The sequence below is a fragment of the Podarcis cretensis genome, assembly GCF_951804945.1.
Source record: "Podarcis cretensis genome assembly, chromosome: 3".
NCBI lineage: Eukaryota > Metazoa > Chordata > Lepidosauria > Squamata > Lacertidae > Podarcis > Podarcis cretensis.
This window is the reverse complement of record NC_137172.1, coordinates 32,375,078-32,391,586: the sequence shown is the minus strand read 5'-3', so window position 1 is coordinate 32,391,586 and position 16,509 is coordinate 32,375,078. Positions and strand designations below refer to the sequence as shown.

Sequence of the window (16,509 nt, the reverse complement as noted above, 5' to 3'; positions counted from 1 at the left end):
AGTCTGCCACCATAAGAACTAACAATTTTGCTTTCACTCATGAAAGCAATTACACATGTGACCTTTTTGGGTTTAACACGTAATAGCCTCCATCATTTACTACAAAGGGAATGTGTTTAGAAGGGCTAGGAAATACTGCTGCTCTGCCAACACCCTACTGCTAGTATATTGAAAAGAATTGTGTTAGAACCAAGCAGGCCATGACTGCAGCAACTTTCAAACCTAATTAAAAACCTAAATGTACAGTAAGAAAAAGGATGAAGTTACTTTCCTTTTATTGTAATAAATAATTTTACAAATTTATGTAACTTCTCTAACACAGATACTTACCTTCTTACCATATCATACATGGTATTTTCAACATTTCCTAGCCACAGTTCAGCAGGACCTCTAATACGAACATTCCTATGAGACAGTATTTGAAATTTCAGCACTTAATAAAAACACATCTTTTTTTCCAACTCTTTTCCCACTCTGTCCTTAAGGGTTTTGATTTTTTTTAAACTCAACCTTTTGTTTAAAAGGGAGCCAGTAGCAGTCAGGATAGAGCCTCCTTCCAAACACCTGCATCATTGGTGCTTACAGTGCAGGCTGGTGCATTAGATTTATTAGGACACAGCCCTGCAAAGGAGACGTGCAAGCAAAAATATAAAACCCCAAAATCTCAGTCACACTCCCCCCCCCTCCCTGCACCTCTGCCCCCTTACATTCTTCTATTTGAACTAAGGGAGACTCAGTTCTGTCCATCTTTTGTTTGCTGCACTCTGCAACAGCCAGACATTTGTAACAGATCACTCAGATCATCTAATTAGTCATATACTTATGAATAAACAAGCTCAAAAAAGCCTAGTACAACAAATTGCCTGAAATTGTATGAGTGGTATCCAACTAACTTGTCTTGTAAGTGCAAGGATTTCCAATTATGCAGTGGATCGTTTCCTCCTCTTCTTGCCCCACGTGTGCCCTGTGCCCTCCCAACATCTGTGCCAGCAGGTTGGGGGAACATTCAAAACAGATTTAGGAGGCCCATGGCAGGGAGCTCTGGTGTGTAAGTGGAAATCTTTGCAGGGATGGAACAAGTTATATGGATTATAGAATTATGGCTGCTACCTTAAAATTAAAAATAACTGTTTACCGTACTTTGGTACTAGAAGAATTTCCCCTTCAGCAGATCCGATCATTAAAACCACTGGAGGTCTCTGTTCTTGTGGGCGTATATATAACTTCCTTATATTTGCAAAACATTTCACAAGATGAGGCTGCAGCAAATATGTTAAGCAAAATAAAATAATAAATACTAAGCCTATAACTATGTGTAAAAACATTAAAAAGTATGATGTATGTGATATTAAATATTACCTGCACAACATCATGATTTTTGCTGTCAGCTAATATTTCGATAAGTTCAGCATTGCTGAGAAAATAAAATCTTGGAAAAACCATACGTTTAACTTCAAGATAGTCCTGTCCCCAAAATTAAAAATGAGACAAAATTTGACTAAAAATTATAAAGTGAAAATGAAACTATAAAACAGCATGCTACACTTTTCATCATCTAGGAGCGTGTTCCTCATTTATGTCAGTTTCCTCATTCCCACCCTCTAATCTGTTCTTTGCCATAAATTCTTTTGGATTTTGTTGAAACAGATGTGAAAAGAATGTCAATATCATACAGTACATGGTGCCAGTCTGAGGCTGTGGGACTGAATGAAGAACTAGCCTTAGTCTACCCCATTAAGAAATCAGAGGTTTATTCATGCAACTATATGCATGCTCTGGCAATTTTGTGAGGTTCATTGAGGGCCTACTCACACAACTGAGACTATGGCAGCTGCCAGCAAAGCATTACCTACATTATCTCCCAATCTCGATTTCACAATTCAGCATAAACGTGTCACTGGCTGGTGAGTGGAGGGTTCAATCCTAACAGCCCTAGGGTGATGCTTTCCTTAGCAGGATGGCATTCTTGTTCAATCCTGCTGGCTACAATGTGCTACTTTGCAACCGCTTCCCTTTGTCTTTAACTACATAGCTCATCTCCCCTATCTGTTCCTGAAGGGAAATAAATCTACCTTCCCCACAGCAGAAGTCCTGGAACTCTTTACTTCAACAGACATCTCACCCCTTTTGTTTTTGAGAGGGGAGGAATCAGATGCAGTTAATCAAATTCGTTGGACTGGTCATGTTGTGTGGATGTCAGATTATCATCTTCCAAAGCGACTACTCTATTCCAAACTTAAAAATGGAAAGCGTAATGCTGGTGGTTAACAAAAGAGGTTTAAAGACTGTCTTAAGGCAAATCTTTAAAAATGTAGTATAACCACCAACAATTGGGAAACACTGGCCTGTGAGCGCTCCCCTTGGAGAACACCCTTTACCAAAGGTGTCAAGGACTGTCCTTCAAACTCCTGATCTTAGTGCAAACATTCTGGTGGCCCAAATAACAACAGCCCATCCCTCACTTCAAATAGGTATTTTGGGGGTTGCTTCCACTGCAATTAAAAAACTTTGTATTGTTTACCTCAAGAGCCTTCTGTATTTTCTCTAAGTGTGCATTGTTGGTTTGCAAAGTTTCAAAAACTCCTACTGTGGTAGTTGCCCTAAGAGCATTTGGATTATCTTCTGTACGTTTCATGAGATCTTTCCATTTGCTATCAACTTGAGAGAAAAGATTTGATTCTTCTGGAAGCTGTCTGTTTTTAAAAAACAAATATTCTTAAAGCATAAAATGTAGAACAATGAATTTGTCTTCATGGAACAGTTACACTATCCCTATGGTCTGTATTTAAAGCACACACTTACACTGACTTAACAGTGTGTCCCACAAGACAAAGGAGGACTCTTGGAGCAAGGACTGGATGGGGCAAAGACAAGCACCTAGGCAGAGAGGCAAAAGGCCAGGGAACTCAGAAAAAAGGGAGGCCAGGATGATGCAACAAGGTAGATGAATGAAGCAAGATGGGAGCAGAATAAAAGGTGGGTTGTTTGGGGGCTTTTTAGGAAATAATAAACACTAGGAAAGGTACTCTCACATTAAACATACAGAGACAAACAAAACTCACAAAGAAAAGGAAACCAAAGTCCACAGACAGACAAGAAGCAGAAGCCAACTATAAGCTAAGCTGTCTAGATTCATCTCATATGAAGGCAGGAAATGAACTGAGTGAGGATGGGAAGTACATACACACTCAGCTCTGAACATTTTCTAACTTGGACACTAGGTGGTGATGTAACCCATGTGATAGCCTTCCGCCCATAGTAAATCATGGTTTGTTTGGGAGTGAGCCTGAGTTCAAAGCTAATAATACTGTAAGCCAAATCATGTCTTAACTCTGGGTAGCACAGCAGCAGCAAGATCAGGGGAGAACACAAGTAGCAACCATTTTTGCTCTACCTACACCAGTGGTGGGGTACCTCTGACAAGTAGGACTAATTGGGTCCAGCACAGATCCAATTTTGGCCCTAACCATATATGATGTCAGGTGTGGAGTAAAGAAACAATAAAATGCTTAAAGTATGCTCCCAATTGTTCATTGTTCCTCAGCAAGTGGGGCTTTGTGACAATAAGCACCTTTGAAGCTGCTCATTTGCAGGTGTGGTTTGGATTAAAACCACACCTGCAAATGGACATTTTCCCTTTATGGGCAGCTTTACAAGTCTGCAGAGGAAAAATGGCTATCTGTGGGCACAATTTGAAGCCCAATTGAATCTGCAAATGGACAAAGCAGTTTGGCGGTTCCAAAGGAGTTTGCTGTCTGTGTAAGCATTAACAGCAAGCCCATTTGAAGTTGTCACCTGATGCCATAAGGCAATTGACAGATGGACAGGTGGGCATTTCTGATCTAGTCTTCAGGTTGAAAAGGATTCCCTATCTCTGACTGCTACATGCTTGCTCATTCATCTTCAGCCATAGTTTCAATTAATATTACAGGTGTATTAGGCCCTACTGTAGTTCCCCACCAAACCAAAAGAGTACCAAATACATTTCAGAACATGATTTAGATTTCTTTTTTATGATGAACAAATTCATGTTTTATTTTAGCTTAGATATGAAATCTTAATTATTCAGTATAGGTGAGACAGTACTGCTGGACCAAATCTTACCTTTTTATTTCTGGAGCACAAAAGATTGGCTCAAGATAAATCCAATTCCTTTGACAATTCAACCATTCCTCCAGAGTACAAGAAAATAGGTTTAGTTTACGATCCCAAGCATCCACAAGACTCTACCATAAAAACAGAATAAACATAAACTGAAGCAATATCATATAATCCTCTTTTATAAACATGGCTTAGCAAATCAAACTCACAATCAGACTTCACAACATCACAAGTTGGTAACCTCATATCTTGAGGTTGGCAATGCCCTCTATAAGACTACCCTTATGCATGGTGTGGAAGCTGCAATACAGGCAAGTCCCCGTTTATGCAGGGGTTGAATTGTGATGCACTGAACGCATTGGCGGAAAGCTCATATGCCTGCTGTGCCCTACCTCACCCCCTTCCGGGACCAAAACCAAAGTGTGTGTCAGTGACCACACGCGTACCAAATGCATGCAAACTGGGAGTTCCATGTACTGCCGAATGCAGCAGCAAGGTTGCCAAGTGGTGTGGCTAGCAATGGACATGTAACATCTTGTAAAAAGAACTTCACTAGCTTCCACTTAGTTAATGGGTCAGGTTTAATGTTTTCATATTAATGTCTTCTTCTTTGGTGATCACTGGTAGCCGAGTAAGACTGTCTTCTATAAACACGGTTTTAACAATGAGTCCGTGACTGTGGAGGCCAATTCTGGACCCTCACGCCCTTCCACATTGGGGACATTGGTTCCCAGGCGGGAGTTGATCACGGTGTGGATTTGCCAAGTGTGCCTTCCTCTTAGCACGTTTCTCCCTTGAGTTCTGAGTTTGAGTGTCTTCAAAGTCCATGACACCTTTGGTAAAGGCTGTTCTCCAAGGGGAGCGCTCACAGGCCAGTGTTTCCCAGTTGTTGGTGTTTATACTGCATTTTTTTAGATTTGCCTTTAGACAAGTCTTTAAACTCTAAACTGGGCACCACAGTTCAAGAAGGACACAGACAAACTGGAATGTGTCCAGAGGAGGGCAACCAAAATGGTCAAAGGCCTGGAAACGATGCCTTATGAGGAACGGCTAAGGGAGCTAGGCATGTTTAGCCTGGAGAAGAGCTGGTTAAGGGGTGATATGATAGCCATGTTCAAATATATAAAAGGATGTCACATAGAGGAGGGAGAAAGGTTGTTTTCTGCTGCTCCAGAGAAGCGGACACGGAGCAATGGATCCAAACTACAAGAAAGAAGATTCCACCTAAACATTAGGAAGAACTTCCTGACAGTAAGAGCTGTTCGACAGTGGAATTTGCTGCCAAGGAGTGTGGTGGAGTCTCCTTCTTTGGAGGTCTTTAAGCAGAGGCTTGACAACCATATGTCAGGAGTGCTCTGATGGTGTTTCCTGCTTGGCAGGGGGTTGGACTCGATGGCCCTTGTGGTCTCTTCCAACTCTATGATTCTATGATTCTATGAAACCTCTTTTGTTGACCACCAGCACTACGCGTTCCATTTTTAAGTTCAGAATAGAGTAGTTGGTTTGGAAGATGATAATCAGGCATCCACACAACATGACCAATCCAACGAAGTTGATGTTGAAGAATCATTGGTTCAACACTGGTGATCTTTGCTTCATCCAGTACACCGATATTAGTTCATCTGTCTTCCCAAGTGATATGTAAGATTTTCCGGAGACACTGTTGATGGAATCTTTCGAGGAGTTGGAGATGGCGTTTGTAAGTGGTCCATGTTTCACAAGCATACAGTAAGGTTGGTAAAAATAGCTTTGTAAACAAGCATTTTGGTTTCCCTGCGAATGTCCCAGTCCTCAAACACTCTGCACATCAATCGGGAGAAAGCCACACTCACAGAGCTCAGGCGATGCTGGATTTTGGCATCAATGTTGACCCTTGTGGAAAGTTAACTGCCTAGGTAGGAGAAGTCTTTGTCTTTGTCTAGCTCCTTCCCTTTGACCTTACCGCCTTGGGTGACCCTGCTGGGAGTACAAGATTCCCGACGGCTTCACTCACAAGGGTCATAGGAATGTGCAAGCCCACTCACCACGACAAGGTGATGATACAGCAAGTGAGATATTAATGTACAAGTCCCTAAACACAGTGCTGTTTTTCTAGAAAAAGAGGTGCCTCCCTCTTTCTCTTAGAATGGCAATGGCACCCACCTGAGAGGTTCTGGAATACACTAGAAAGGTGCCAGAACTGAGTTCTGGGGAGTTCCCCCTGAAAAAAGCTCTGCCTAAACAGCTCAGGACCAGGTTACCTGAAACCATGCCTTCTTCCATATAGACCTGAGTTCATATTGCTATCGTCTTCAGAGACCCTCCTAGTTGTGCCACAAGCTGCAGGTCTGTCAACAATGAGGAAGACAGCCTTTTATGCAGTGGTACGTAAAATCCAGAAAAGCCTTCCACCCAGAAATAAGGCATGAGTCAACACTGTTACAGTTCCAACACATGCTGAAAGTTTCTTTTATTTCTCTTGGATTTTGCTGGTTCATGATGCCTACCTTTGTGGTTTTAAATTGATCTGACTACAGATTGCCTTCTGATTTTAATATTATTGTATATTTTGCATTTGTTTTGTATTTTTTACTCTTGTACACCTCTGGAAGATGCTTGCATGACATGCAGTATAATTTTTTTAATTAATTAATTAAGAATCGTAATTATTTAAAGCATTGGTCTTCAACTGGTGGACCGCAACTCACAAGTGAGTAACAGTTATATGTAAAGCGGGCCACACATGGAGTGTCATGACCATTTTTTGGAGACAGAATGCAAAAGAAATGTAAACGATAGAGGAGGAGGAAAATATAGATGAACAAATTTTATATAGATTAAAAACCATACATAATTTAAAAAATGTGAAATGGGTCTAGTAAGATTTACCTTAATTGGTCCAATGAAACAAGAACCTTTAATTGTTGAAATTGTCACTTGAGAATCTTCTAACAAAGCAATTATATCTTCAGCAGATGAAATAATGAAAGTATTTGACGTTTCAGTGTGATATTGAGATAAATGAAATTCAGTTTTGGACCAAATGTCAATTATCCTTTTCAGCATCGCTTCAAGAGTTGCTTCATTGGACGCTGTTACAGATACCTCATTTATTTCTTTTCTATACTGAAACATCTAAAAGTTTAAAAATTAGAAACATTTTTGTCTGCTGGTACTGTTAAATGAATAACTGTTATATATATTCAGGAAATGTATTCACAAAGAAAGTAATTTTCAAGATTCCCTGTTTGACTTGAGGCTAATGCAGTATCCGTATTATTGCCACCTCCATGATTTCTCCTGATAAAATTTATTCGTATACCCCTATGGTACATTATACACAGTTCACCAAAAGAAGGAGAACAGGAATTCCTGTGCTCTAGATAGAATGTAATGGTAGTTTGATTCCTGTGGCTTCACAGTTATGTCCCCTGCCATGCTACTATCATTCAAATGATGGAATCACACTTGCTACGTGCGCAAAGTAAAAAGAGAAATTATTCAAAATGTACCACCAACACAAAATTCTGACTTTTGCACAGAAAAGTCTGGCACCTGGCCACAGCCTGAAAGTCCAGCATGGCCTCATCTTGTATCTAATTATGACAATGGCTACTTCTGAAATCAACCAAATTGTGGCCTTTTTAATTCCAGAGAGTTGTGGTGTCCATTTATTCATATCCCCTTGTTAGCCAGGCTCCCTGGGGGGCGGGGACTCTGCGGCTGGGCATGCAATGACCACGTAAAGAGGCTTCATTAGAAGCCTCGGGAACATGCAGTTTCTCAAAGCTTTTTGGCTCCATTTCATATATCCAGTGACCTGAACCATATATCTAAGAAGAGACCAACTGAACTGATCCCAACAAATATGGGCAAGACAAATATGCTAGTTCTCTAGCCACTTTAAAATGAAATAGATAAATCTATTAACTGTAAAACTTGAAAAAATGCCCAAGAGACTACAAAACCTAGAGGATGGGAGGGGGGGTATTCTACAGCATAATAAATGGTACTTATAAATCATGCAATTACATTGAATTCCAGAATCTTATCCAGGGTCAGTCTTTTATCCCCATTAATTGTCTGCTTAACAATATTCTGTATTGTTTCCCAATGCCGCGGCTGAAGACAGGGATTCCGTAAAGCTATAATGATAGGCAAAAATTCCTTGAACTCATACAATGATTTCTTCATAGCTGGTAAAATAGTATTTTCTGGCAAGCCTTCAAAATATGAAAATATTATGGACATATCAAAACACTTTTCATAAAGAAGTTTATTTCAAAAAATATTCCTTTCTTTTGTGAGCTTTTTCTGGTCCTTTTCCATGGGTACCTTCATATTAAAGCTATTTTAATTTCCCAAATAAAATTCTGAATTATTTTCTATTTACAAGGAATGTGGCATCCAGCAGTGCTGAGTTTAGGGGGCAGAGGGGGCTTCAGTTCCCCCAATATTTTTCAGCAGGGGGCAGCACCCCCCAATATTGAAGGGGCTGCTATCCCCCACCGCCCAAGGCACCCTCCATGCACCCCAACCTCAGCCCCAACTTCCATCCAGCAGCCCAGGAGCAAGGCAGCAGCTGGGACGAACACGGGAGATTTCTGCTCCACTCATCCCATTTGCAGCCTGGCGAGCCGGGAGCCCAGGAACCAGGTGGCGGCTGGGATGAGTGCAGGCAATCTTTGCTTCGCTTGTTCCAGCTGCAGCCCAGGAGCCAGGTGGGGTCTCGGACAAGCAAGCACAGAAATGGCACACACTGGGTGGTGTCACATGGTGCATCACGTGACATCATGTGACCATGCACTCTCAATGTGGGGGGCAAGTGGGCACCCCTGGTGCCATCCATATTCTGAATTGCCTTAGGAGAGCGAGAAAAATTATCAGGGATGACTCACACCCCAGCCATCACCTCTTTAATCTTCTACCCTCGGGCAGGAGATATAGAAGTATAATCAGCCGTACCAACAGGCTAAAAAATAGCTTCTCTCTGTGGGCTGTTAGGCTGTTGAATGGAAAATAACATAGCGCAATTGACTTGCGAGGTGGTGTGTTGTTTGATAAGCACACAGAGTGCAACGAGACTGAGTGTTTGGGGGGGAGGCTTGTTTAATTTCATTGTACACAGGTTGTACAATGACAATAAAGGTATTATTATTATTATTATCATTATTACTAATATTTGATATAGTCACGACAATCAAGAAGTACATACAGTTAGGTTTATCTCTCTCACAAATAATCATTCCTTTAAAAAGCAGTCTGAAGTTTGGCACAATGAACTGACCAAGGGAGACATTTGAGCAAGCACAATATGATTTGTTCTCTTTGTTCAGAACACTGCTATGTCATCATTATCTATCTCGTGTTAAAATAATCTAACACAGTGAAAACACTGGGCAATTTAGCCTTTTGTTGATAAACCTCCATAGCCGAACTAAAGCCAAAGTTTTCATTATTCCATTTCAAAACCAAGTTTTTAATATCTAAAGAAACCATTTTTATTTCAATTAATTCATAACTACTGCAATTATATTTTTTTCCTTACCTTTTTCCAGAATCTGTACAATCTGCATGAATCTGTTAACATCTCTTTGAATTAAATCCACATCAAGGTTCCAGAAAATCATATGTTTCCACTTAAAGAAAAGCCTAGCCCATTCCTGCCTTGAATCCCACAACAATTTACGCAATACTAGATCACTTTCAATTTCAGAGAGCTCAACAGTTGCCCTCTGACAGTCTCCAGACTGAGCTCCATGTGACATCTTTTCCAAGGAAGCAGATTTCATCTCACTAACTGAACTGTCAAAAACAGTCTGGTAATTTGCATAGTTCATTATTTTCTCACTAATATCAGCTGCTTCTTCTATTAGGCTTTCAATAATCTCATTAGCCATCTTAGGCAAGGTTTCACTGAGGAGAAGGACAGGGTTTCGTACCTAAAACACAAAATAAATGATAAACCAATCCCAAGAATGTGGTGGAGAGGGGGCAGCCAGGAATTTTCATACATCTTGGATAAAAATTTTAGCCAAATTGGGGGTTCACCTTGGTTTTGAGTTGGATTCTAATGAGCTGCTGAAGCTTGTTTCTAAGTCTGGTTTGGGAGAACTTTGAAAATTTTGAGGTATAATTAAAGCAGCTGTCCATCACACAGCTTCCATATTACCATTTGCTAGAGGCAGGTCCACTTCCAAAGATTCTTCTCCATCACGTCTCTGTTTAACTTAATATATTTTACATCGGGCACGGTCTAATTTAATTAGTTTCTCATTTTACCAACACCTACCTCCGAAAACAAAAATGCAGTCAAAGCTAACAGGGAAATTAAGTGCTCCTATGCTTTGGTCTCAGGGACGCAGGTGGCGCTGTGGGTTAAAGCCTCAGCGCCTAGGACTTGCCAATCAAAAGGTCGGCGGTTCGAATCCCTGCGGCGGGGTGCGCTCCCGCTGCTCGGTTCCAGCGCCTGCCAACCTAGCAGTTCGAAAGCACCTCCGGGTGCAAGTAGATAAATAGGGACCGCTTACCAGCGGGAAGGTAAACGGCGTTTCCGTGTGCGGCTCTGGCTCGCCAGAGCAGCGATGTCATGCTGGCCACGTGACCCGGAAGTGTCTCAGGACAGCGCTGGCCCCTGGCCTCTTAAGTGAGATGGGCGCACAACCCCAGAGTCTGTCAAGACTGGCCCGTACGGGCAGGGGTACCTTTACCTTTACCTTATGCTTTGGTCTCATTCCTCTGCAACTATAAACAAGGTAAAAATGATATTTCACTAGTAACTTACTTTGTTTTTGTATTCCCTCAGTTCAGCCTGAAGATTGTCAATATATTCTGCCAATCCTTCATTGAACTTTATAACATAATCATCCTTCATTTTTTCACAAATGAGGATAGTTGACTGAAGATTCTGGAGTGTTCGCACAACAGTCTGATAGAGAGCAAGTTGCTGAAGTGGAAGAAAGATGTCATAGTCTTTTGCAATGAAGTAGAGCTCAGAAAGACTGTTATACTGAACCTTTATTTTTGGTAGTTCTTCAGAAATTTGTTGGAGATATAGCAAATGTTCAATGAATCCATCCACTGTCAGTAGTTCTTTGCTCAGCTTTGCAACTGCTGTCCTGATGACCTAAATGCAATGACATATTAATAAAACATTTGAATACCGGTATATTGTTAGACTGCTGGGAAGAAAAAGGAGGAAGTGGGCAAAACCATCTTGGCTGCTGACTGGAGAAGCTGCAACCCAGAGATTGGGAAGCATGGCTGGCTACTCTGCACTCAAGCTGGCTGAAGGTATGAGAGAAACAAGGAGAGACACTCTGGAAATGTAATGGTGTGGACTCTCTTCCTCTCCATGTAGATCCAGGTGTATATAGGTGTAAAATAAGCCCTATATCTTAAAATGCTACAGCCTTCTCCATGCCCTAAATTCACAACAGAAAAAATGACCCTGGGTGAGTGTCTGTACCCCCTTGAATATTGCTACCACTTGACAGAGATTGGCGTGGCATGTAACAATATATATACCCCCCACCAATATAAAAAATATATTCTCCAGAACAGTGGTTCTCACTATGGGGCAGGACCCAGAGGTTTGTGAGTAGGGGGTGAGTGCTTCAAGAAAGGAAAGGGATTTGCAACAAGCAAATCCAAAGACACTTTCCTGGTAGCAGACAGTATATTTATCTATTGAAGCATTTATATAACCATTATATCATGAAAAATCAAGGCTAGAACATAAGCTACATTAAATAAATTAAATTAAATTAAATTAAAATGTTAAAATACAACTAATCATTAAGGTGTTCTGTCTCAAATGGTTCTGGAAGCCAATAGGCTGCAGAATATTCGTTCGTTCGTTCATTCATTCATTCATATGAGTGTTTAGGTATAGATCTATCTAAGAAGTCGACAGTCTCAATTGGGGCATAAAGGACAGGGAATTGAGCTCTCAAAAGTAATGGATCTGACTATGACATAATTGTCTTCTCAGCATACTGAGCAGTAGTACTTTGTGCACTAGCTCTATATCGTTACTAGACTTCTGACTAGCTGTTAATACTTTCCTTTTTATTCTCACCTTTCCACTTTAGCCTGCTGCAACAAGTTGCTGAATCTCGCCAACCTGCTAGGTATTACTGAGTTCAGTATGTTTATTGTGCTAGCTGAAGGCCATGACAAAAGCACAGAAACACAAGCAATTTCAAATACTAAATATAAATCAAGGCATCTACTAAAACAAACGGTCTTTTCTATGACTGGCATAGCTAGTTTGCAAAATTTTGTTTTGCACTGGTGGCAGTGGATTTTTTTTTTCACATAAGGCATTTATCCTAAAAGTTTCTTGAATGAAAAACTGAAATACTTACTTCTACAAGATGTACATTCTTTGCATCCATTACTTCATAAAAGCAGCTAAGAATTATACTAATGAGAGCTTCAAAAAATGGGAGGCAATCCTTTTGAAAGTTGAAACTCTGGACCTTAAACATACAGATGTTCTTTTCAGTAACCATACATACAACCTCCTTTATATCAACGGTATAGTTTTCCAGAATGTTTCTGAACTCTGCTGTAGACATTTCTCTATTTAGTGAAAATATAGCGTCAGTTGTGTTTTTTGCTTTATCAACCATATTGCAATAATTTAAAAAGTTTCTGCTGTAAGATTCTACTCGGCCCAGTGAACAACTTTGAAGAGATAGAAGGTTCAGAATCTGCAGAGTAAAACAGGAAACAGATGATAAACTTAGAAGTCAAAGGCACATTATTCTAAGCCAAAGTGTTTTAGTGATGCAGAAATGATACTGTAATGATCAAGAAAGCCCAGGTAGCTAATTTGAATGTAATGTTATTCTGAGATTCCTTAAAACTAGCTAAACTCTGGTAAAGTCCTCCTCCTTGCTGTTTGAGGAAAAGAGAGAGTATGTGAGCCCAATGCCTTCCTTGGGCCTCATTGAAGCTCATACTCAGTGCTAAATCATTTAAACACAGCCAGTTAGTAATACATAACTGAAACAGCATGGTTGCAAATCTGTATTTAACTGTATTTTAGCTAGTGCACACATAATCCAATAAAATGGATCATCTATTGCTACTGGAACATTTTGGAAACCAGGTCCTCTGAGTAACTAGTAGAAAATCAAACCCCATTTGAATTTTTGTGCATATTTATTTGCATTACAAGTTGCAAATTGGCTTTATATTCACCAAATACCAATATATTTGTCAGCTGTCAGAATAAGACATATGTGGGCTGGATTTGTGGCAATATCATATTAATTCTTCTAATGCCATATCATGTCTAGAATTGAAGCAGGAAAATGGAGCTGGCAATACGATGTAGTTTCTGGGTACTGGGGGAATTCTGCCAGGTGTACAGGAAAATATTCGTTTTTAGATTAAGATAAAAAGAAAGCAATGCCCCAAGCAGGTTAAACAGATCTGACCTCCATGAGTTACATAACGTTGAAAGCAACTGAGTATGAGATTGTAGGAGAAGGGTAAGAATAGGACACATTTGCCCTACTTGAGCTCCTAACTGCTTGCTGTATCCAGGAGTCAGGATTAAGGTTGCAGGAATATGCACTATGAGATTAAAACAGCGCCCTCTGCAAGCTACATAAATCAGTTTCAAGAAGAACAACTAAAGAAATTACACATTTTCTCTTTTGTCATTGTCTCCAGCAACCTCACCTCACTATTTAAGAAAGCACTCTGGTGTTTGGACATTAGTCCTTTAGCAAAGCTGGAGAAAATTTCTCCATGTCAAAACCTACTCTTTTCATTTTTCTTATAACAAAAACTTGTTACTCTAAAAACATCTGTGATCAATAAAGTTGTGGACATTTCAATCCCAAGATGTTCTCATGTCATTCTTGCGGTTTACACAGCAAGAATGGCCTCTGGCTTACTGCGCCCGCAACCAGTTTGCCTGGTACAAAATGACTGGTCTCCCCATCAACCAGAGGGTGCCCTCTGCGTGGCCGCACACAGCACCCCCGATCCTCCGGGCAGAACGCTCCTGGTTCACCTCCCCACGTCACAGCCCTTGAGGTTCCCGCCAAACTTCACTTCAGTGACAGGCGGAGGAGCCAGGAGAACAGACCAAGAAGGGGTAGTCTTTACTCCGGTCTGCTCTTTGCATATGTAAGGGGGTGGAGCCTACAATTTTAGGCCTTGGGCAGAATCCTTTAGCCCATGGGTAGGCAAACTAAGGCCCGGGGCCAGATCCGGCCCAATCACCTTCTAAATTCAGCCTGCGGATGGTACGGGAATCAGCATGTTTTTACATGAGTAGAATGTGTCCTTTTATTTAAAATGCATCTCTAGGTTATTTGTGGGGCATAGGAATTAGTTCGTTCCCCCCCAAAAAAATATAGTCCGGCCCCTCACAAGGTCTAAGGGACAGTGGACCGGCCCCCTGCTGAAAAAGTTTGCTGACCCCTGTTATCTTCCCTAAATGGGGGCGGGGCGTGAAGCGGTGACACACGCCCCCCCCCCCGTGGCAGCGATCCCAGGGTTCTCCGATAAAGGGGCTGTGTTGAAGGGAGTCACTGGCCATACGCTGAAAGGTTGTCAGTGCACTCCCATGTTGCAGCAAAATGGGGGCAGGCTCTCTGCTTAAAAATACGTCTTCCAGAGCCAGCCCACTCCCCAGACAGGTCTGTTAACCCTGATGTGCCTCAGATCCCCGGCTGGGGACTGGGAAGGATAAACGCCCAATGCCTAAGGCAAGGTCTTCCTACATCTGAAAGTTTAAATAAAGTTGTGGCCAATTTTAACCCCACAACACGTTGTCATGCATCATTCATTTCACCCAGGTGGCTCCTGGGGACGGGGGGTGTGTGTGTCTCCACCTGACCACGCAAAGGGCTTTTAAGCGCTCCACTTTCTTTACCAGGCTCTAGGAAGGCTTCACACAGGCTCTGGGAGGAACTTATGCAACCTTCCTAGAGCCCAGTAAGCAAAGCTGAGAGCTTAAATGCTCTCTGCCTTCCATGGGCAGCAAGCCCTGCTTGGCACACCAGCTTCAGAAAAGCAGGGATGGTCACACAGGGGTAGTTCCAGGTTTGTTCTGATTATATGTGATTTTGTCTTTACACACTATCCCCTGGAACATAAAAACATACTTTGCTTCGATAATCTGGATCTGTTCCTAGAATGAGATCACAGTTTGGCCACGTTGATAAATGCTGTCCTGGTTCAGGATCCATAGAAGGTTGCATTATTTTATGTAAAGATTGAGTTGTGAAGATCGACAGCTGGGCATCTTGAGAAAATGGCAGAACTTGATCTAATAAGAGATAATACAATGGTATTTATAAACTCAGAAACTAGCCCTGGACATGGAGTATGAATTCTTAATAAATATAAATCAGCAACCCACCCCCCACAGATTAATTTATATTTGAAACTTGGGCTAACAACAGAAACACTTTGCAACAGTAACAGAAATATCAATTCAGATTATTTTAATAAACTCTTATGAAACAGGGAGAGAGAGATATAACTATTTTAAATAAAAAATAAAATTTTAATTTCACCAAGTTTGAAGACATCCTTGCAATTGCTTTTTGTCTTTACCATCCTCAACAATGTGCTGTCATCAGGAAACTGGACCTCACTATTCACTCTTATCTCCAGTAACTTATGAACAAGCTAAGAAAAGCACTGGTCCCAATAGAGATGTTTGCGGGACCCCACTTCCTACATTCCTTCACTGTGAGAACAGGCAATTTATTCCTTTTCTCTGCTTCATCAGTGCAAACTATATGTTAATTAAATAGTAAAAATTATACATAGCACTGCATTGTTTGAGTGAGATTACTTACCAATAATGTTTTCTAGTGCATCCACAATTCCTTGGAACTGCACTGAAAACTCTCTTCTATTAGGAGCTAGATAAAAATCTGTAGCGAACGCTGGAGAGCTAGATAAGAAAACAATGAATTTCCTCTTTATTGGCAAAAGGTCTTCAGAAAATGTTAAATATAAAACAGCAAAGAGCTTAAAATCTAAAGTGTAGGCCTATCAGGGTGTGTGTGTGTGCAAGAGAAAGAGTCACCTAATATTAGTATTGGATTCTAATACAAATAATATTAAGGAAGTTCACAGGAAAAAAAGCTCTCTGTTTTCTCCTTTCCTCACAGCATCCCCCGTACCCCATCCCATATTGTTCAAGAAGAGCCCTTCTCCGATATTCCGAAAGGGTTTTATGGAGTTCTGATCAGGTGGGTTAATAGCATTCAAGCATCAGAAAAATAAGTAAGCAAAGAATACCTGAAAATAGGAAAACTTAACTGAAATAAGAGATCAGGGAGAGCCAGGACAAACAATATGAGAGAAAAAACTGAAGGGACTATGCCTGCCTCACAGAGTTCTTTGCTCTCCCGCATCCATCATGTGATGAGAGACATTACCCCAACC

General features: G+C 41.0%; 1 protein-coding gene across 11 annotated transcripts in view; it reads right to left on the bottom strand.

The window, feature by feature from the left end:
• DNAH14 (dynein axonemal heavy chain 14) overlaps positions 1-16,509 on the bottom strand; it is a 133,012-nt gene that overhangs the window by 93,454 nt on the left and 23,049 nt on the right. For 9 of the 11 annotated variants that reach the window (XR_013836858.1, XR_013836859.1, XM_079969138.1 and 6 more), the window contains exons 16-27: positions 15,915-16,012; positions 15,213-15,376; positions 12,450-12,797; positions 10,865-11,206; positions 9,629-10,022; positions 8,113-8,303; positions 6,970-7,215; positions 4,105-4,226; positions 2,522-2,693; positions 1,360-1,464; positions 1,141-1,259; positions 331-405 (exon numbers count right to left, since the gene is read on the bottom strand). Coding sequence is in view for 9 of the 11 variants with exons in the window: in XM_079969138.1 (XP_079825264.1) it covers positions 331-405; positions 1,141-1,259; positions 1,360-1,464; positions 2,522-2,693; positions 4,105-4,226; positions 6,970-7,215; positions 8,113-8,303; positions 9,629-10,022; positions 10,865-11,206; positions 12,450-12,797; positions 15,213-15,376; positions 15,915-16,012 (2,376 nt within the window). In the remaining 2 variants the exon portion in view is untranslated. The remainder of the gene's footprint in view (positions 1-330; positions 406-1,140; positions 1,260-1,359; positions 1,465-2,521; positions 2,694-4,104; positions 4,227-6,969; positions 7,216-8,112; positions 8,304-9,628; positions 10,023-10,864; positions 11,207-12,449; positions 12,798-15,212; positions 15,377-15,914; positions 16,013-16,509) is intronic. The other 2 variants (XM_079969142.1, XM_079969143.1) reach the window with 2 other exon arrangements.